The sequence below is a fragment of the Orbicella franksi genome, chromosome 2, assembly GCF_964199315.1.
Source record: "Orbicella franksi chromosome 2, jaOrbFran1.1, whole genome shotgun sequence".
Taxonomy (NCBI): Eukaryota; Metazoa; Cnidaria; class Anthozoa; order Scleractinia; family Merulinidae; genus Orbicella; species Orbicella franksi.
The window spans coordinates 21,769,738-21,792,623 of NC_138146.1; the positions used below are offsets into that span (position 1 = coordinate 21,769,738).

The following is a 22,886-nucleotide window of genomic DNA, read 5'->3' on the forward strand; positions in this document are numbered from 1 at the left end:
GGACATGATCATTTGAAAAAGTATTTTCTCAGGAAGAAGCCATTTTAAGACAACTGCCAGCTTCGTTCTGGGCGAATTCAAGATGGCCGTCGCCTGTGACCCCAAGGAAAGACTGCCACTTGGGTTTTCTTTGCATCTCCGAGCCGAAGAAGCGATAGCAAAGTTCCAGAGAGAAATCGAGGAGGATGACTTTAACTACCTTCATGAGATCTTAGCTGAAGCCAAACAACACTTTGGACGGTGAGAGTTTTAAAAATATTGGGCTAGTACAAGTAACGTATGTGTATATATGAATATCAACACTACAGGTATAAAGCTTATACGTACATAGCATTTGTGCAAAATTAAGACTACATGTACGCTTTAAAGCTGTCATTCAAAATTATATCAAACTTGTTGATTATAAGCTTACATGTAAAGTGACTGATCAAGTTGCCTGATCTCAGAAAGTATAACTAGGGTGAACAACATACATTTACATACATGTACAGGTGTATATAATAAGCTGTATACTTCTACATACTACCTTTATTAATCAAAGCTGTCAGTCTTAGGAGTCGTGTAGAGACTGAATAAAACAACGATTTCAAAAGATCAATATTTTTATCTGTTATAAAAAGGGAAAGATCTACAATGCCATCCCAGTGTTTTCAAAAATACTTAAAGAAGGAGTTGCCCTGTAAAGCACCCATCAATACATGTAAGGGCAATAAAACATACAAAAGTTTCCCTAGAGGGCCAATTTTTGAAAAGAGCTAACATACATGCACATGTAGTTGGTGATTCACAACAGAAGGCAATCACATATACCTGCCAGAACTCCAACTGGTGCCAGGTCTTACGGAAAGTAGAGGATACACACAAATTGCTCTATGTTGTGTATTTGTTATTAGTTATTATAAACTGGATCATAGGATAATGCAATTCCAGAGTTTTATAGGCTTAGCAATCAAGGTATATGAGAAATTACATGTATACCATGCTCTACAAATATGGTAAGCATAAGCATACATGTAATCTTTTTGGACATTTTTTTTTTTTAGTTTTCTATGTTTTGGGGACATTCTTGATAAAACAATTATTCCACTCGTGCTTGTTGGACATGAGATAACTACAGCCAAATCTGGGTTACACACCTTGTTGACTATCTATCATCTCATATTTAATGCACACTCATGGAATAATTGTTGTTAATTATATGTGTGGGTTAATATAACCAACTCTCCAAACAAATCACTATACAAACAAGATATCAAATTTTTTTATCGAGTAGTGAAATAAATTGTTTTTAACATGACAAAATAAAATTTGTAACTTTAAAGGAGCTCAGTCACGGTTTGCGCATATTGAAAAGTTTAGTCTCAATTTTTCAAATTCGTTGTTTGTAATCCGTGTCAATCTTCTCCATCCTTAGCCATCCTTGTTCCTTTATGGTTTATCATTACCTCTTTGGTGTTTTTCTATCTTATTAAACTGTTATTTTGAGGTATCCTACCGTTTAAAGGTAATTTTCTATGTGGCCAAAATAACTCAAAATACCATGGCTGAGCCCCTTTAGTCCACTGTGTAATTTTCTTTTTATTATATAGACTGACTGTTTGCACAATCAACCATGAAAAAGTGGGAAATGACATCATCAAATGAATATCTTTACTAATGAGGATGGTGTCAACTTACATTAATTTTGTCTAGTACTGCAGAACAACATGTTCTAAAGTTATACATGTATTTTCTATGTTAGGCGTGACAGTAACATTCTCCTTCCGAAGACGCCATCAATGAAAAGGAAGCGCCAGGAGAGTGATGAAGAACAAAGCAGTGACGACACTGCATCCAAAACAGAAAGAGGAGCAAAAGCTCACAAGACCCAAGGCTACTCATCACCACTTATGGTTATTAATGAGAATGAGCTTCTGGACTGTAGTGTTACAAATGAGGAAGGTAAGCTAGATGGAGCCAAGAAAACAACAAGAGCAAGTAGAGCAAGCCGAAATGAAAAAAAGCAGCCGAAACGAAGGCAGCCAAAGAGAGGATCACAAAAAAATAATTTGCCAGATGTTGGAAGTTCAGCTGAAGACCAGACTTCAGATTCTTCTTCCATGGATGACAAACCAAGGCGAAATGCCAGGAATTCAAGAAAGAAGAACTCAGAGATGGCAAGAGTGATAGAGGAAAATGGATCAGATTCTTCTTCATTAATTGTTGATGAGGAAATTTCTTCCAAAAGAGTAACTAGGAACACTAGAAAGAAACCTCAGAAAGAAACTGTAGAGGTTTCCTCTACCAAAGAACTGCCAACAAAACCTGCAAAGAAGAAAAGTAAGTCAAATGTAGCTACAATATTGAAGGATTGTGCAGAAATTATGGTGTCAGTTGCTGTGGAACAAGAACCTGCATCACCTTTTGACAAAATTCCTAAAAGGAGAAGCACAAGGAATTCAAGAAATGAAGAGGAGTCAGTAGACAGTGAGAAGAAAGAGACTGAAAACAGAGCTCATGTCCCAGAAACCCCCGAACTTGTTGTTGAAAATGTCATGTCATCACCTAAATCTGCCAAGACCTGTAAGGCAACCATTAATTTAGTCTTGCAGTCACCAGGCTTGACTAAAACTACATGCAATAGAGCAGCATCAGAAACAACATCAAGTCCCCATATTGACCAAGATCTTGGATCACATGAAATCGCAGTGGAGGAAAATGGTGCACGTCCTGAAGAGGAAACCAACAAAGATGTTGTTGCAGTGTGTTCATCTACACCAATCCTACCACAGGAATGTACTGAGAGCCATGAACAAACAGAATCTAAAAGTAAAGAGGAACTTGAAAATGGAGAAGTGGAAAATGTGTCTGGTAATGAACCAGGCTATGATGCCATTGATGGTAATGGTGATGCATCTAAAGTAGGAGTGGATAAAGAAAACATCGAAGTAGCTGATCCTAGAGTGAAGTCTGGAAGGAAAAGTATGCAGAGAAATAGTGGATGGCGAAGGAAAAGCAAAAGATCAAGTCACTGCTTAATATCTCCTGTGAACAAACGACCATCTATCAACAGGACAGTAACCAAATCAAAAACACCAGGAAAGAAGAGCATTATCAAAAGCTCAGTGAAGCTGAAGTTGACGCAGTCTGAACTTATGCCAGAATTGAAGATAAACACTGCTGACAAGTACAGGGACAATGGATCACCAGATCCTAGCCTGGCGGATGTTAGGGTGCGCCTCTTTGATAACTTGACAAGCGAGAGCAGCACCTCAGGTGCAAGCTCTGCCACTACCTCTAGCAGTTCCAGCAGTGCTGATGACAAAGTAGAGGCTCCTTCCTCCAGCAGTTGCAGTAGTGCTGAAGACAAAGCAGAAGCTCCAGTGGAGAGGATTATGGAAGAACCTGCAGAGGATGACAGTGAAGACGTGTTCCATGATTGCAGGGGATCGGAGAATGAAGCTGATGATGAGACAGAAGATGCAAAGTGCACAAAGATAAGCAGGTATGTATTGAAAAGAAACAGTGTCTTCAGTACATACATACATATACATACTTTATTTGTTAACGCAGGTTAAAAAAGAGCAACAGCCCTTTAAGGCTAATGTGGAGCTGTGGTAAACCTAATCATTATCCTAAATCCTGTGATATGCATGTACAGTGTATCAGCTTAGGGCTTGGTTATCTTTTTCTTCCAGTGTGTCCAATTATAATCAAATCATAGTAGTCTATAAAGTAATAATCTACTCTGTAACTAAAGATAAAGTAATATTTTCTGAAGAGTGGATAACATAATGAATACCACAAGGAGACTAGGATAGAAAATACAGAACTTTGTCTTAAATTATTGTTTAAGATGAGCTAAACCATTTGTCATTTCTAACAACTTATCACCAACACTATGCAAAATTTTGATACAATATTTTTTTTTCATTGCAACTGAAGTGAACATCCACCCACAGTGGACAATGCCAGTTCGCCAGTGCCAATTGTACATGGTAGTTGCGAGGAATTAGAAGTTGCCCCAGCAGGCATCTTAGAGGAACCTACAACATTACCTCCACAAGAAGGCGTGAATCCATCACAGAAGGTACATTGTACTGAAAGAGAAATGCTGTAAGCCCTGTCTAAATGGGAAATGATTGGTGGCCAAACACCATCAAACAAGGTCCAAACAAGAAAATGTTTGGTCACCAAACAATGTTCAATCACGTTTTGATCACCAAGCATTTTCTGTTTGAACAGGGCTTAATGACTTCATTTTCCTGGGAGATAAATATATAATGTAGGTTGTCATTGAAGTCTGGCTTCATAAACTTCAACAGCCAGTAAATCAGTTAAGCATGATTTTCCAGTAGGAGAAGTATTTGGATGTATTTAATTCACTATTGGAATGTTGATTTCATTCTTCTTTCCTATATTCTACTGTATTTTTGAGATCAATTGTTCAAAATTCAAACCAACATGTTAAATTTCTAATGCAAAGCCTGAATACCCTTTAATTACTGCATTGTGGATAAACCATGTGACATGATTGTATTTTTTTCTTGGTTATAAACAGGCCAGACCAAATAACATTGCCCTCGTCCATTCATTCATCAGGAGGAACACTCCCAAGAAGGTTGATCCAGAGGTGAGTGATTAAAAACAGGGTCACAGTGAACAAGAACATTACAGACTGAAGTAACACTGGAGTTTGTGAATCATCAGCTGAGAGCTGATTTGCCAGCTTCTTGAGTGTTTTCTAAATATGTAACCTGTTTCATTGCACCAAAAATTTTAGACTTCATTATCAGTCAATTTTTGGCAAATAAAACAAGCTCTCACTTTCCCTAAAGACCAGACCCCAGAGTAGGGTGGAAATTGAACCTAAAGTAGTGTATACTATTGTATTCATTTGGTCTGCTGCTATTATAGTATACACTGTATTCTAAAATGACACATTTTGTCTGAAGCAGAAGACTTAAGTCCAGACCCCAGACTTTTACAACTAGTAAAAGCTGATATCGAAAAGGGTTTCAAATTTTTAATCTGATTTTGAAATTTTACAGCTAGTTCTCATATCTGAACAGTGATTGATAAGTTTTGTCCACCATGATTAGATAGTTCACTTATGTTAGACTTTTGTTCAATCAGTCCTGATGAGCTTAAGGAAGCAGTGAAAAAAAAAAAGCGTTAAATTATTATGTTAAAGTCCTGCTTAAGTTTACTGTTATTGGACAGAAAGGATAGAGTCGACAGACTTTCATGTGCTTGCCTTATGAGTTATGAACTGAGATCTAAAGTGTCTAGATTTAGAAGTTTCAATGCCATTGTTAGTAAGTGTACTATCTTTATTTGTCCAGGAAAAGAAAAAGCAACTGCGCATTGCATTGAAAGAAAAGGAAGAAAAGGAGAAAGAGCGAAGAGAACAACTCGAGATGCAGAAACAGCGAGAAATCGAGGAACGGAAAAGGTGCGTGGATTAACTACATGCATTCTCATCCTTTGTGGTTTAATTAGGGGCGTGAAAGGTTCCGTGACCTACATGTAATGGTTAGCGCAGTGACCCCTTTAGCTTAAATAAGTACCGGGATGAGACCGTAGTTAGGAGCCTCTTTGTATGCAGGCCTAGAGTTATTTCTATAAACTCGGGGCGGTTTTTAGTGAAGTATGAGGACCAGAAGTAATTGATGTGGGTTTGGCATTAGCGAAGTTAGGTATTACTTGTATAGGGTGTCTAACCAATCAGGACAAAAAGGTTGTTTTTCAACCAGTGAGGAACATCCATTTGATGTGTAACTTAGCTTATTTGGTTTTCCCGCGGTTAATTTACCTGGTAGTGCTTCCTTGTTACATATATTTCTCCCAAGTTTGCGTGATTTGCATTTTTGGTTTGTTTTTACGACCGTCACAACAAAAAAGCTTTCAGACAGTTTTGCTGTCAACAGTTATCCAAGATTGTTACACTGGCTGATTAAATTTCTTCGTCAACTTTGTTGTTTTACATGTAGGAGAAGAGAGGAACGCGCCAAAAAGGCGGCCGAACAACGAGAAGCGAAACGTCAGGCGCTGGAAGAGAAAAAGCGGCAGACTCAGGACCAGCGGCAGGTCATTGAGGAAAAAGCCAAGAAACTCAAAGAGAAGGAAGACGAAGACAAAAAGAAACAGCGAAACCAGAAAAGAGCTGAAATAGAAGCAAGGAGAAGACAAGAAGAGGCTGCTAGACTACAGAAAAAACTGGAACAAGAGGAAGAGGAAAAACGACAGCGTGAAATGCTCCAGAAAAAACAAGAGTTAGAAGAGCAGGAGAGGCAGAGGAAGATTGCTGAGGCTAAACGTCACCAAGAACACAGAGAGAAAGAACTGGAGAAAGAACGAGAGTTGGAGAAACAAAGGAAGCTAAAGGTGATTGAAGAGAAAGAAAAACGGCTCCGTGAAAAAGAGGAAAAGGAAAGAAAATTGCGAGAGGAAAAGCTGAGAATTGAACGCGAGAGAAAAGCGCAAGAAGACAAAGAAAGAGAGGAGAGAGAGCGGGCAAGAATAGCGCAGCTTATCCGTGAGAAAGAAGAACACGCGCGACGCGAGAGAGAACAGCGTGCCAGAGAGGACAAAGAACGCCAGGACAGGGAGAGAAGGCTGAAAGAAGAACGGGAGGCAGCGATACGCGAGAAGAAACGACAGGAACAGATGGACGAAGAAAGAAAACGGGTTCTTGAGGAGCGACAGCTAGCCGAAGAAGGCAAAAAGGTCCAGTCTACTACAACCTGCGACTCGTACGAAATGACCCCACCTCCAGTAAGGATGCGAAAGCCGGCCTCACAAGAGAACTACAACATTGCTGATCTACAGAGCGACGACTCAACCGACGACGAGGACAATCCGCGAAAGAAGATTCCTTCGTGGGCGCGGCCAGCAGCTCTGAAAGCCGCCATTTTCCACCAAGAGTATTCGAAAATCGACGTGAACAGTATTTTCGATAGTGTTCCTGCCCCGGATTTGGGAAAAATTTTCACGAAATGCGACAAGAATAAGCGGTTTCATCAACGCACAAGCTCGGCGATTTGGGACTCGCCTCCCTTGAGGCAAGCCAAGCAAGCAACTTACGTCTAGGAATGATGCTAGATACCAGTCAGATGTATATTTAAAGACGAACTGGTTACCAGGGCCAGGTTGTTCTAAACCAGGATTAAAAGTTAACTGAAGTATGAATTTTTCTTCTATAAAAATGTTTTTCACTTCTTATTTGTTTTGTGTAGTTTGAGATTACTCCAGCTCAAAACTGAAGGACAACAATCACTATAAACAGAAAATCTAACCGAAAAGTTACAAAACTGAAATCATAATTCTCGCTAATCCCGGGTTAGCTTAATCGGGCTTTGAACAACCTGGTCCATACCTAAAAATAACTTGAGGGATAAGGCTTATATGGTGAAAGTAGCTTTGTTACGCCTCGCCCTCTCTTGGCATTCTATAGTCAAAACAGCACATGGCGACTTCTACATGTCTCCATACACAAAAGAGTCTAATGGGTTTCAGTTAGTTTTTTCGCAGAAGCGTCTTTTTCATTTGTATTATTTCCCGAGAACCTAACTTGCACAGTACATGCTATGTATAGTTGAGCAAAGTTTCCAAGTGCCACATTCAATAATGTTCAATAAATTCATCACAGTGGGAGTGAATAACCAAAGATATTTACCAATCCGTGAAGCGACGAGGACGGTAAACATTCTCCGTTGTTTGTTCACACTGTAATGAATGCTTGTTTTACTACACACCAAACCAGTAAATGTAGGATATCTCGAGTTACATGTAGAACGTAAGGAAAACGGTATTCACTGGTTTTGTACAATCTCAGCATGCTCTAGTAGCATGATCGCAATTTTATATCGCTTGTGAGCGGCTGCGCTTGTGTGAGAGGCAGATATACCACGGTTTAGCCAACCATTGTACATATCATTTCATGCAATGTCATTTTAGCACACTTTTGATTTAAAAAGTGAAAAAATAGTTTTGTGTGAAAGAAAATACAGCTCTGTTGAAGCTGTCAAGTCAAGTTTGCGTTATTTTTTCACCAATTCGGTTCCTTGGGAGGCTCTTACTTTTCCCATGTTTATTCTCTCGGAAAGAATAGTCTGATCACATCTCGCCGAGAACGGGACTCCAGTCGGGTGGGCGAGTTGTCTCGCCTCGGGAGCTAGGGTAACCCTGGGAAGCGGGACAACTTTTCTTCATATAAACGCTTTGGCTTGCCTAACCTGGACAACTCTCAGGGACTACGTTTTCACATATAAACGCTCGATAAAGTTGCCTCGGGGGGTTGGTGGTTTGGTGGTTCAAGTCCTGGTTGGGATCATTGTGTTGTGTTCTTGGGCAAGGCACTTCACTCTCACAGTGCCTCTCTCCACCCAGGTGTGTAAAAGGCACCAGCAAATTACGGAGGGCAACCTGATAAAATGCTGAGGGTCACGCGCGGTGGAGTAGAGGGGAGCGGTGATCGGCTACAAGAGTCACCCAAGGCTATTGCAACTAGCGGCATTAGGGCCGACCCTTACAGCAACCAGGCTGTAAGAAGGCCTCCGAAAAGGCACCTTAGGTCTACCACATATGCAATATATCCTCCACAGGTCAACCCCAATTCCGCCGGTTTCATCAGTTTTTTTTTTTTAATTGCTTATTAGCAACCGAAGCGAGGTGTAGTAACATGGCAATTGTAGTTGAAGATAATGTTGTCTAAAAGGAACGAAAGAAGTGAGAGTAAATAAGTTAAAAGCCTACCTGAAAACTGGTACACTAATGCCTGAGGGAGGGTCCCTGTAAGGTCTGATTTCCAATAAGCGTTACTGTGCATGTTGACTTAGAACCGCTGAAATTATGTTCATCTAACAATATTACCACACCGTGACAACATTCAAATCAGTTTTTCCTACGGCGCGGACATTTGTTTTCTTTTAGCGTGCATACCACGTGTAGATTTAACCGAACTCCTCGTCCTTGTACGTACCGTTCAGCTGCGACTTGTCTATGCCATGTTACCTTCCGGGTTACCTTCTTGGTTATACCTGTACTTTAACCACATGGCACACAAATATTTTCCATTCTATTGGTTCAGTACTAGTCTTGACTTGCGCTGATGAACTTCATTTAAACTTCTTCAAATCATCTGGTTCAAAGGTAAATCCAGCAGTTATCTATTGTTTTGTCTTTCGTTTTTCAGTGTTAAGTCTACATCTATCTAGTTACCTACGTGAGGAATTGATAGTACTGTCCCTTATGATAAAATCAGTTTATTTCTTTTTATATTAGAGTTATGTTCACTTGCCTTATCCTGAACAGAGGTTCGGTTAGTAACATCTATAATGTCATTCTGAGTGTGTTTTATCTGAATGCTGGCTTCATAATGCGCTGGAATATTGAATTTTTTATTATTTCCCAAGAATTTTGAAAGCTGACAGGGGAGCAAACTATAGGCTAGAAATCATATGTTCGAGGTGGGCTGTGAGTATGTTCAAATACGCAAGCATTTTTTTTGTTAATCAGTTCAATAGACTGACGGCCCATAGCTAGAAGTTTGACACATAGAATGAAATCAAATTTCAGTCCTATGTTATCTGAAGGAATGCTTGACTGGTTTTTACTGTTTTCCTAGACAATTAATTCAACACCGTTTGCGAATATAATGAGATATAATGTTGCAAGCACATGCACGATTGCTGTTTCAGATCGGAATACCAAAGGTGGGTACGTCTGCCTATGGTGTCTGTTCTGACCCCTAACACCAATATGAAGTTAAAGGTGTGTCATTTTTATCAATTAATCAGATCAACTTAACGTATTCACAAATTTTCCATCAAAATCAACGATGTTTAATGACAATGTTAGTCAGGTGTATTATGCATGCAAACTGAAGTGGGAGTGAGTTTTCAATTTGTTTTCTTCTCTGTGTTCTAAATGAATTTTCCATTCTCTGTCAGTCTAATGACCTGTTTTCTTGGTGTAAGGACTGAAGATCCTGGCATCAGGATCGTGCTAGAGTGAGGAATAACTGTTCTTTTCGTTTACGTGAAAGAAATCGAGATTAGAGCGGTTACTAAGTAATGATAAAAAGCGACCTTCGACAAAACAATAGTTTAAACGCTTGTACTGATCATGACTCTCCTCACTGGCTTTATTTTCGACTACAACTAGCAATTCTTTCAAGTTAACTTCATATTAAAACACACCAACAGCAATCCATGATGTTGCTATTAAAATATAATGTTGTCAGTTGATGCCCTTTGTCTCAGCAAACAAAACTGGTCGCGAACCTAACTTAACGCTGTGGTCTCTCAGAATCACAATCTGTATTTTTTTTTATCGTTTGGGCGTATGGAGTTGCCGACCTTTTTCCGAACGCTCATTTGTCGCTAAGTTAGTTAAATTCCACACAAGTCTGAGTTAGCGTTAGGATCTTCCCAGGGCAGCGGGCAAAAAGGCAGCGCTCTTTACATATGCATGCAGCAGGAGTCTCTCGGCTGGGAAGATCCCAACACTAGAATCAGGTAGAGTCCTTTGCTTGTAAACGAAAAGCAGAAGACATTTGGCGCTAGGAGATTCGCTATCAAGGAAGACCATCGTTGCAGGATCTTCTCCTCTAAAATGCAGGCTCCGCGTAGAATACTGTAATATTTGTCTCTGCCATGCCTAAGAGTGATTCTGGTCCACAAACGTCCCCTGTTATATTATCTCATACCTAGAGAGGACAAATGATATAAGGTATCATCAGCGCAGTAATGTACGGCTTCGTATTTTCTCTTCTGTTTCAAGGCGAAACTGGTAAAAAAAAAGCGCAAAACGTAACCTCGAGACCAAGTCGGGTAAGCGGAGACACAGCGAATATTTCTTAATCAAAGAGATAAAATAAATACTTAATTCTTACCTGTGAAATTCCTATCCAGGTTACATTGCGAATGTCCAAACAAAGTCGATTTCACCCTTGTCGCGTGCGTCATTACGTAGTAATCGTTGACAGTTGTATCTTATTTAACATTACGAGAACCCAGTGTGACCCGCCACGGCGAGGACACGGTGCAACATTATGCGTAAATTGAATGCTGTGTCCAAACCTGAAATGGCCCTTTCCCTCTTCCATATTAATATATATTTCACAATGTTTTAGTAGACAATTTATTAATTTCCTGTGAAAAAGAAGCCAGATTCCCCTCCCCCGTTGGGTAGATCATGGGTGCAGGATGTATGCAGCCGGGCTGCTAGGTCAGCGTTTTCTTTTTTAATTCAAAAAGACGGACGAAGATTCACACTCGACTGACTCGAGTGTCTCAGGTGAAGAACTTTTACAAGATTAATATTGATATTGATGCGTAGTCTTTACTCATACATTTTTGGTTTTAATTGAGGACAAATTTATTAGCAACGCTGGTTATGCCGCAAAATTGCACAAAAATGCTTAGAAATCTTACTTTTGTTGTACTTTTGCATCAGAACAAATAAAGGAAGAGAGCAACAAAACTTTTTTTGTTGCTTTTTTGAGGAGCAACTTTTGAGCAATTTTCGTACAAAAAGCAACTTTTGAGCAACTTTTTGACAAATTACGGGCAACATTTTAGGAAATCTCGAGCAACTTGTGGAAAGCCCTAGACTGGATTTGATAAATACAACTACCATAATTCCCTGCAGGCGCGCCTCACAGAGAGAAACAGCCATTGTAGCGCGCAGTATTGCGGAAGCTAAGTAAAATCAGGAGCCATAATCGATTTTAGTATCACCCAACTAGTGGACTAATGCAAATCCTGCATTTTAACTGGCTACGCAGGGGTGGATAAACTATAGCGAACCGAAAATGTTAAGCCAAATATTGCACGAAAGGTTGCGCGGTGGGTCCAGGCCTTTAATTGCGTCCAGTATCATATTAAAAGTAGTTTTGCTTTCAACAGGTGTGACTTAGACTGTAAATGATCGATCCTACATTATGGCTGGATGGAAATTAAAAGCTATCATTGTAACAGCTGTTACCGCCTGTTTTCTACAAATGATACTTCAGAGGCATTTAAAGTGTAACATGTCTTGTGTCCTTAATGAGCTAGTAAGTACTACCACCAGATTTGGATGATTGAAGTGTTTTCAGTGGCGTTTTTGTGCGATTTGTTTAGTCATTTTAAGGAAAGAAAAATCTCCATCTTCAGCTAGTTGCATAATTGTTGAGATAATCGTCTGAGTAAATTAAATATTACAACTGAAATTACTTAAAATGACAAAAATAGCAATAGTTAAGTAAGAGTCTGGACTCACTACACATAGGTACGTCAGTTATTTGTACATTTGTTTATGTTACATTTGCTTACAAGGCTAAGCTTTCTACCATCCTGGTCCTATTTTTGATGTTAAAAAAATATATTGTACAAGTTATTGCTCACCAGAAAAAATCATACGTAACCTAACAACTAGAACAAATATTCCATGCCCCAAAAAATTGCCCAACACCCCTCCCCCCCCCCGCCCACCCCACCTCCAAAAAATAGTGGGCCGTTCCTTAGGTAATTAAGGCATTTTGTAGTAATGCAAAGACTTCCCGTAGTGAATTGAATTGTAGTCTCGTTACTGTTTCAGTGTTTAGCCTATGAGAAAGGTCACGTGTCAGGACCACTGTGCTCCGATCTTTGTAAGCAGAACAACATCATTCTTGGAAAGTGCCTCACAACAGTGCCTGACAAGAAGATTTATGACGGAAAATGGCACGGAAGGAGCGTTATCTTGAAAGTCAACATGAGTTGGTTCGAGGAGTTTCAAGAACGACAGAAAATAACGGATAGTGACGTTGCGTCATCTTATCAAAATGACGTCTCTTCCAGGGTGAATACCTTGTTTGGCAATTGCACACAATGCAAGAAACTCGTATCTCGTTTGCTGTCACTTGGCGATGGAGACAGTGATGGGTCAGTTACAGCTGCCGAGGCGAGGACTTTCATTTCATTACTGCGACACGTAGAACCTATGATGTTAATGACCTTAAATGAAAGCAAGCACACCGTGGATTTCTATGGGTATTGTGGTGGATTGTACATGGTAGAAAAAGTGCCCTTTGTTACTTCAGATTTGTTTGGAGGCAGCTGGGAGTTGGTAGAACTTCCTTTCCTTCCAGATAAATTTGAAAAACCGCTCAAAAGATTGCTTAACTACTACGGTGGAAAAATATTAAGTTCTGCTGCTTTTTCTCTCTCATACATTAGTACCATTTTCAATGATACACTGATTGTTTCAGAGTACTCCATATTTAGCACCTTTCAGACAAACGTCTCGAGTAAACGTGAAAAATTTGACTTTGCATATTCGATGCTAGATGCAACATTAGAGGTGTCAGTAACTCCTTATGGCTTGACACAGTCATGTGATTTACATCTGGGAAATTATGGCATTACCAACACATTAACGGTGAAACTCATAGACCTCGATCTTTTGTACCCTCATGTCTTTTTGCGAACCCTTCTTGAGGAGAAAAAATGCGTATCCGATCTGGACTGCTTTGTGGGAAGATTTGATTATTGCTGGTCAGACTGTGACAAAGAGACAGACACTTGCAAATCACAGTTAGGGCTCCAGGATGTACACATGATTTGTGAGGGTCTTTTTCCGATCATTTTCAGAAGTCCCAGCATTCTACATCCAAAAGGTTATAACATTACCTGCCTGGAGAAAGCTATAAAGGAGCTTGGTGTGTTTTGCAGCAAGTTACCAGTTGTGTACTCAGTGAAAGAGTTAAGGCAGAACCTACTTACTGTGAAAAAGAGACTTAAATCTATTGAAATCAAGCACACTGAAAAGTGTTAGAACAGAGAATTCTAACGGCAGCAAATAAGGACAGTTATGAAGATCAAGTGCTGTTTTTGACAACCAGTGAAACATCTTAGAGCTGCTGTGTTATACCAAGAGAATATCTCTTGGTTATACTGACATATATGTTATTGAACTAGCGTGAGGTCTGCATCGGAGTAATATTGGTCGAGGTTTTCTTTTGCAGTTCATGTGGACCTTGCCGCAGTCATGGTCCATAAACTTGCAAAAGAAAGAGCATAACTATGGAAAGAGCGAGACCAATATTGTCCAATACGCGGACCGAACAAGCTACAGTTCAATAAAGAATAAATATTGTTGAACGTATACATGGATAATACTGCATGAGTTACATGTTCTTTCTGGAACAGCAAGAGTCATCTGAAATAAATAACAAATCGTTTTGTTGTATTCATATTTCCATCGTCTCTCGTGACTAGTCAAGTTGCGTTTGTGGTCGATCACTACATTCGGGATTTGCTAACAACCGCGAAATGTTATCACAACTTTCGGGAGGGGTCGTTCTTTTCGGATTGTTGTGGTACTCAAGTTACCGTTAAAATGCGTTGCTAGTTAAAATTTATGTGTAGCTTTAACTAAATAAACATCACATCTTTCTTTCTTTCAGCTACGAATTTCTTTTGACTTGGTTACCTCGGGGTTCCCCTCCGGGTTACCAGAAGAGGATCTCATCTCGACCACGTGACGAAGGAAAGTTCCATTAGTTTAGTGTGTAGAGAGTCAACGTGGACAAAGAGCGAAGTTTGTAGATTTTCTTCACTTTCCCTGTGATCGTATAACTTCCCAGATTTAGTTAGAACTGGATAAAGGTGAGATATAATTTACCTATCACTATAGTCCCTACATGAAGAATCGGTCGCTCGGGCTATTATTGAAATTTTAGGTTTATTTCTTTCCTTGTTTCCTTTATGCTGAGATTCAGTTAATGTCTGTCGGTGTGTGTATAAAGTGAATACTGGCTTCAAACTATAAAGGGATATTTCCACTTGGAAATAATGATTGCTGGCAAAGAATTAGGGAAAAAATATTGGCAACAAAGTGATATAACAAATCATGAGTACTGTCAGAATAACTGAATAGTCCTGGAATAGTCATTGTTTAATACCGTTTCAATCCTTAATGTTTCTTGTAAATTCCAGTTTATATCCCGCTGGGGGTGAGATCCTTGTTGATTCTTGTTCATAATTGATTGTAATCCCAAATTCCTAATCAGTTCCTAATCTATTCATTTCAACCCCCACACAATCCAAAGCGCCTTGCCTCTATTAGGTTCTATTCTGTTATTGGGAGAAGTTCGAGAAAAGCGCAAGTGTCCATGGAAACGCTAGAGATTTAACACAAAGAATGAAATCAAATTTCACTGCCTCGATATTGTTCAATATTCAGTGAGAGGAACGCTTCAACGATTTTGAATGTGATGAATTCCGGGGGGGGGTTACTGTCATATATGGGCTATATAGGTATGTGCCGCTGTGAAGGGTATGGTTTTCAAGCAGTTTACCCTAGGATAACGTATATAAATCAGAGCGTTTGGGTCTAGAATAGCGTATCATTTTTCACGAAACTGGCCAGTTGGTTCTAGATTTTATCTAGACTAAGGAAACCAGGAATTGCCACTCAAAAATATAAAAAAATCAAATCGGTAAGTTTAAATTTACGCAAATAAGCCCATCCACAGTGTCGATAGATGGGGGGATTTGGGTAGTGTACTCTAGTATAGGGTAGCAAAATTCAGCTAAACTAGCTCTGGTTTAGGCTAAGGGTTCCAGGGTGCCAGCGGCACATCCCTACCCAGAAATTCCCAAAGTACCCCCCGGGGAGGAATTCAAGACTTTTGCCATTATAATGATTTTGATATTCACTCGGTCGCGCTCCAAATCTAAATGTTATCAAGGAATGATATTGCACATGGTATCTGTTAGACGACTGACCTGGATAAAGTTCAATTAGGTATGTTACTTATATATACTGAATTTCTCCACTTCATTTTCAAACTAAACGTATCAAACTTCTACAAGAGACTATAGTGCGACATCAATAGCGCTCGTTGGTGGAAAGTATCGCTCACCAATCAATCATGACAATGGCTTTACGAGTTCGTCTTGAGTGATCGTCCGAGTGGGGGTCGTTCTGAAAAGAATTGTTGTTGGTTTACTCGTTATCCTCACCCGGACGATGATCACACAAGACGAACTACTCATACTCCTGAGTTCAAACCATTTACAATGGCTTTACTTGACTTAATTGTCGCATATATCTGCATCTCTCACCACTAAATCAAATCAACTCATTCTATTCATAGTTTCATTTCTGTGCAATGTAATTTATGCTACAAACTTTTCACGGTCTCTTCACAATGATTAACATAATGCCACAACGCTACACTATTGTTTCAGGACACTATTAAAATAAAGCTATAAAGACATTGAATATCATCACAGTTTATGAGCGTTATGTGCGCATTGTGAGTTCGTTATATCATAAAACAATACTATAAATCTTTCTATACAATCACAACGGTCGCAGAGACCGTAGCAATCATATTCAGTAAAGCACTCTTCAGCTCGCCGAGAAAACAGCGTGGATTTCATGCAAGAGATATTTTCGACGCTCAACTTTTCATTACATGTATAAATGCAGAGAGCGATTCAGTTTTTGGATCCCTCATTCGATACTTGCGTTTTCCACGGCTCTAGGAGGCCATTCATACCCAAGCTTAATCGGTCGTCTAAAACACCTGTTTTGGCATACTCGGTGGTCGCCCTTAGCTATCACTTCATTTAGTTTTAAAAGGCATTGTCGTTCTGCAGTCAAACGAGGTGATTCTTTCAGGAAATTATATGGTAAGGCACAAGTGTGACATAGGGCCTTAATTTTTTTTTTTTTTTTTTCTACAGGTGTGGTGTACACTACATATTATCAGTTCATCATCATGGCTGGATGGAAACTGAAAACCATCATTGCAATGATTGTTACAATCTGTGCTATACCACTTATATTTCGCAGACATTCAAAGTGTAACCTATCTTCTGTTATTAATCAGCTGGTAAGAGCCGGTGGCTCTCTAATTCTCCTTTGTACCGAGTGATTCGTGACCTCGTTCCCAGGCTCTCTCTTCTACCAAACCTCTAGAGCGTAAGAGAGAGACTGGCTCTCGCTCCAGGAGGCGACAGGAAGAGAGAGCCTGAGATCGAAGTTAAGTAATGTGAGTAACCATTCTTTTGCCGCCTTCTTCACAAAAGTCATGTGCTGATTGACAGTATTTGTTTCGTAGGATAATATTATAAGAATGTAAAATTCAGATATCTTATCATTTCTTTTGGCATAATGCAACTGTACCGCGTGATGGCTCTCAATATACGACAGAAACTGAGAGCGCACTTCCCTTTCTCCTAGGGCTTACTATCGATAGATAGATGGCTCAAATCGTAGCCAATAAGATCTCAGCTATATTGAATTACGTAACGTGGTTTTATTAACAGGTCCAACACTCAACCATTATCGCAAACGATTCAGTGATGAATTATAGTCAAATTTAAAATCGTGCAACATCATCACTTTTAACTAACAGGAATTTTAGTTTTAAGCTACAACAAAAGACGCCCGTTTGTTCGTTAGCTGAATTGACTTTTGCCCTTGTCACTGTTTCAGTGCTCAGCTTATGACGAAGGTCACGTGTCAGGACCACTGTGCTCCGATCTTTGTGAACAGAACAACATTCACCTTGGAAAGTGTCTCACAACAGTGCCTGACAAGAAGATTTATGACGGAACATGGCACGGGAAGAGCGTTATCTTGAAAGTCAACACGAGTTGGTTCGAGGAGTTTCAAGAACGACAGAAAATAACGAATAGTGACGTTGCGTCATCTTATCAAAATGACGTCTCTTCCAGGGTGAATACCTTGTTTGGCAATTGCAGTCAATGTAAGAAACTCGTATCTCGATTGCTGTCACTTGGCGATGGAAACAGTGATGGGTCAGTTACAGCGGCCGAAGCCAGGACTTTCATTTCATTACTACAACAAATGGAACCTATGATGTTAATGACCTTAAATGAAAGCAAGCACACCGTGGATTTCTATGGGTATTGTGGTGGATTGTACGTGGTGGAAAAAGTGCCTTTTGTTGCCTCTAACGTGTTTAGAGACACTTGGGAGCTTGTAGATCTTGCATTCCTTCCTGATGGATTTGAACCGCTCCAAAACTTGTTTAATGACAACCTAGGAAGAGTTTTAAATGCCGGAACTCTTTGTGTCCTATACTTTAGCGCCATTTTTGACCATCTGCTTACTGTTACAGATTACCCCATGTTAAGCACCTTTTTTCAGGTGCACACCACTAGTAGACGTGAAAAATTCGACTTTGCATATTCAATTCTAGATGCAACATTAGACGTGTCAGTGACTCCATATGGCTTGACACAGTCATGTGATTTACATCTGGGAAATTATGGAATTACCAACACATCAACGGTAAAACTCATAGACCTTGATCTGACATACCCTCATGTCTTGTTACAAACCCTTCTTAAGCAGAAAAAATGTGTATCCGATCTGGACTGTTTTGTTGGTAGTTCCGAATCTTGTTGGTCAGACTGTGACACGAAGTCAGGCACTTGTAAATCTCTGTTAGGGCTCCAGGATCTCCATGTGATTTGCGAGGGTGTTTTTCCAATCATTTTTAGTCATCCCAACATCCTAGATCCAATAAGTTATAACATAACCTGCCTGAAGGAAGCCATAAGGAATCTCGGTGTGTTCTGCAGCAAGTTTCCTGTTGTATATTCGGAACGCGAGTTAAGACATTACATCCTCGCTGTAAAGAGAAAACTTAAATCTATTGAACTCAAGCATACTGAAAAGTGTTAGGATCGAGTGGTTTTGTACTTTGTACTTTTGTACTTTCTTCTTGTATTATTAGAAATAAAGATATTGCTATATTTTTGTGGAGAAAGGAAAACCTGATAACCCGGAAAGAAAACCTCGGAGCGTGGACGAGAACCGACGACAAACTCAACTCACCAAATTAATTCCATTCAAAGTAGTGTTCCGGTTTAAAGGTCGACACACACAAGGAGACGAGTCCCTACGACTAATCCCTGCAGCTAGTAGTGGGGCAAGTCCCATCGTGTCAGCTAGCTATTTTTTTTTCTTGCATGCGACTTGTCCCTCAAAATCCTTTACGGTGAACTGTTTGTGGTCCCTGAGACCCTGAGAATGATATGCTCCCAGAATTCCCTGGGAGTTCACGTCGGCGGCTCAAGTCTCGGCTCGGGAACTGGTGATGTTCATACCGAAGAAGCAGCTGGGAGTGTTACTATCACGAAAATTCTGATAGAATTTTACGAAAATAAAATCGAAAATCGGGAAAAAGAAAGTGAAAACTGGATAGTTTGACAATAAAATTTGGCAGTTACTTGTAATGATGCATTGTTCGTGGCTAGTCTGAAGCAGCGCTTTCGTTTCATCCTGGCCAAGGGACTCTTCAGAGACCTCTCTGCTTGGCAAACTCGTTAAGCATCGCGTTCAAAGTCCCGTTCGCTTACTGGATAATTTAGCTGAACAATACGGCGGTTACCATTTCAATGTTGGAAAATAATTGCTTTTGCATTAGCTACGCAACACGATAGGCTTAAAAAACTCGCGCTACTTTTTCATCCAATCAGAAGTAAAACCAAAACCAATCATGTCTCGCTCACTCACATTTTCCCGCGCTTTGCGATATCTACATATATAAATTACTTGGAGTTGATCGGTCCGTACAGTGAAAAGCCGTGACCTCGGACTTAAAATGCTTCCTTAGGCCTGCAGCCACGGGCAGCTTTTTAAGACCTTAGTCAGAGTCTTTCAGGCACTATACGGACCTGCCAGCCGGCAAATAACATATATTTACTAAACTTTGTACTCAGTTTTGCTCCTTTCCAGGGAAGGTTCTCCCTGCTGTCAATCACTCTGTGTAACAAAGAGAGCGGGATGGTAAACAGAACTTTTAATTGGGAATCACTAACTTTGGGAAAAAAAAAAACAATTTAAGCACCTTGTGCTTCTCGCGAGTGCGTGATAGTCTCTTGAACTCCGTATCAACAGTACCTTCAAATATAGTACTCGAAGCTATGTAAGCGTTTCTTCAAAAGTAACTTTACAAAAAACGGTGTTGCCTCCTACACAACCCTCCAGTGAACGATTTCGAGACAAATTCTTCATATTTCCCCATATCTTTCCCACATGGTCAAATTGTCACCGCTCCTCTCTCCCCCTTCCCGCCCGCCCCCCGAAATAACGACCACTGACGTCCAATTCCCGCCCTGAAATTGCCAAATATCTCTTGGAAGTTAGCTTGAAGATCAGAACTTGGTTGATATAATTATTACGATGACAAGATCGTAATGATTTTGAAGATGCAACGTAATTATTTGTAATTGCTCAAGCGGATACCCAGCATCTGGAATAGTAGGAATAGTGCTTCAATAGCCCATATTACTCCCTTGCCAAGTAGCAATTGTATTCATATCGAAGAGTGAAAAAATATGTGAATGTTTTCAAAATATCGCCTGGAATCAGACCGGTTTATTTCAAACATTCAACGAAACGAAATCCGTTCTCTTAGATCGTCGGGGACGCTAGGGCTTGATTACCAGCCGCTGTTCGGGAAAGGAGTCCGCGCTCCTCTCCTTCTCTTCTCGGGGAGGAACGTAGACCGGACTCGAGAGAGCGGCGGAAATCGAGCCTACGGGGACGAGAGCAAAATAAAAAAAGCCCAGTAGATGTAACGAGTGCAAACCCAAGAGGATTTGGGGGAGTGAGAGGGGTGGGGGTGGGGGGGGGGGGGGATAGAGAGAAGGTAAACTAAGTCGAAGTGAGTAGTCGAAGTGTCTTTTCTGAGAAGTTCATCGAGCCAACGGTCAGCGAAGTTGCGAAGCAGCATGATGTCATCTTAATTTATGTTGCCACTTCAATTTGCAGGGAACTCGTGCAGGCATGCGCGAGTATTTACCGTTAGCAAAGCTGGAACTTTCTTTAAATGATCTTCTTCCAGCCGATGGCGTTTCTGCAAGCTCCAAACTGCCTTAGCCAGGTCTCGAGGGTGGTAAACGGGGTCTAGATCACGTTTCATGGAAAATAAAAACGTTCTTTCACATCCTGTCATGAAAATAAAATAGACACCACGTTTCATGGAAAGAGGGAGGCATTTTCTATATGAAGTGGCATAACTAACGAGATTTTTTAAAAGTCATGTCTAAATCACAACCCTGCTCGACATCGCCATTTCTCCCCTTCTTTTATTTAAACACTTGGGTTGAAAACAAGAAAACTGCTCTCCACAAAGACCAAAGAGCTGAGATAAAATACTTAAATACCCCTTATAATTAAAAGCATTGAACATTTTGATGACGAATAGCATAACAGCATCAATTCCCGTATTTATCGTCCGCAAAGACTTAGACAACAGACGCAATTAAATGGTAGGCGGCTGCAACAATTAGGACTAGCATGTGGGTCTTGGTATTGACCAGCTCGCATCACGGTACGTGACCAAGGGGAACTCAAGGCGTGCTGGAACTTTTTCTTGTTTGCAGGAGCACTGCTGACGACTCCAACAAGGAGAACAAGGCACAGTACGAAAGAGGTTTCCATCTAGAAAAAAAAATTACATTACTACTTTATCTAACAAAATGTCTTATTGAGCGTGAAATCTGCAGGGATTGTATGCTGCTTGGAAAATTAGAACTCAGTCCTATTTCTAATTTATCTAGATAGGAAGTCTTGCACGACAACTTGCTGAATAAATACTACATAGCCGAAACGGGAAAAATGAGCCCTTGTTTAAGGGCGTTCGCGCCCAAAATGTTCCCACGAATATATTTTTTTAAAACTTATCATGAAGTAAGATAAAGGTCACCTTTTGCCAAAAAGCCAATAAAATGGCGGTCATGCGCTGTGCTCGTTTTCGAGCCGCGTGTCGTGATGCCAAAGAAAAATGAAAAATGAAACCAAAATGAAAGAAGAATGGGGGTCACCGAGTATCCAAAAGAGTAAATTGCTGGCGAAGTTTGCGCACCCGGTGCAAAGTCCTACACTTGCTTCTATTTCTTCCTTAGCGCGCGCGCTTGATTTATGACGTGGCGTGACGTTGGGACATGAATTTCATGCGCAGAAAGGATGCGCAGTAACGCGCGAACGTCCTTAAGCCAGGATCAGACAAGATACAATACAATTTGTTAAACTCAAATCGTGGGATGAGGTTGCCTTCCATATCTAGGGGCTCATGATGTATAAAACGCTTTACAATATATAACTACGAGAAAAATAACACAAAATTAGAAGAAAATAATGTAAGAAAATATTAATCACATCATGATATAGAATATGTTAAAAGTATTGAAATATAAATATCAGTAAAATAAATCAGTAAAATAAATCCTTTACTCACGAACGCTAACAGCATAAAAAACTCGGTAGATATACAACAAATTTGACATAAGAAACTACGTTCCCAGCCCCAAAATTAGAATATTTACAATTGGCCATTAAGTCAGAAAAATCAAAAGATTACAACTTCTTGCGAAAATCTCTCAAATTCGACGATCGTTTAATACACAAGTCATACAAAGGAAGCTGATTCCATAAATGCCATAATCTACAAGTTAAGATTAGAATGATGGGAACATTGAGACAACGCATTCTAGACGGTCTGGACGGCTTTGTAATGCCTGATGATTCTGTATTGGGGGTGTGAATGGGGTTCAAATGACGATAGCTGAGAATTGGTCAAAATTTATACTGTCAATTTTCCACCGAGAGCTGAGATCTGAGATATTTCCAACTACTAACTAACTAACGACTACTCTAACAACATAATTATTCTTACTGACGTCATCGATTAGGGTGTGCTTTCAAGCATGATCTTCCAAACTTGGATATCCTTCTAAGAAATCATGCAGTTTCAATAAAAAAAAAAAATTGAAACATCCTTACACCGATTTCTTTTGTAGTATGAATGGATTTTCTCGTTCGAGTTTTGGACACAATGCATTTATTCGTCATTGTTAGATTGCCACAGTACTTTCGATTTTTTGTTT

General features: G+C 40.0%; 3 protein-coding genes across 3 annotated transcripts; all 3 read left to right on the top strand.

The window, feature by feature from the left end:
* Nucleotides 1–67: 67 nt before the first annotated feature.
* On the top strand, nucleotides 68–7,232 carry LOC145478644 (uncharacterized). The gene is made up of 6 exons (XM_081456738.1): nucleotides 68–240; nucleotides 1,742–3,484; nucleotides 3,925–4,069; nucleotides 4,541–4,612; nucleotides 5,325–5,434; nucleotides 5,973–7,232. Exons 1-6 carry the CDS (start codon nucleotides 83–85, stop codon nucleotides 7,069–7,071), a joined length of 3,327 nt encoding a protein of 1,108 aa, XP_081312864.1. The 5' UTR covers nucleotides 68–82; the 3' UTR covers nucleotides 7,072–7,232.
* Nucleotides 7,233–11,926: 4,694 nt separating this feature from the next.
* On the top strand, nucleotides 11,927–13,782 carry LOC145471768 (divergent protein kinase domain 1A-like). Its single transcript, XM_081454881.1, has 2 exons — nucleotides 11,927–12,040; nucleotides 12,565–13,782. Exons 1-2 carry the CDS (start codon nucleotides 11,927–11,929, stop codon nucleotides 13,780–13,782), a joined length of 1,332 nt encoding a protein of 443 aa, XP_081311007.1.
* A 3,440-nt stretch (nucleotides 13,783–17,222) lies between these two features.
* LOC145471784 (divergent protein kinase domain 1A-like) lies at nucleotides 17,223–18,675 on the top strand. The gene is made up of 2 exons (XM_081454882.1): nucleotides 17,223–17,267; nucleotides 17,458–18,675. The coding sequence occupies exons 1-2, from the start codon at nucleotides 17,223–17,225 to the stop codon at nucleotides 18,673–18,675; spliced, it is 1,263 nt and encodes a 420-aa protein (XP_081311008.1).
* The last annotated feature ends 4,211 nt before the right edge of the window (nucleotides 18,676–22,886 follow it).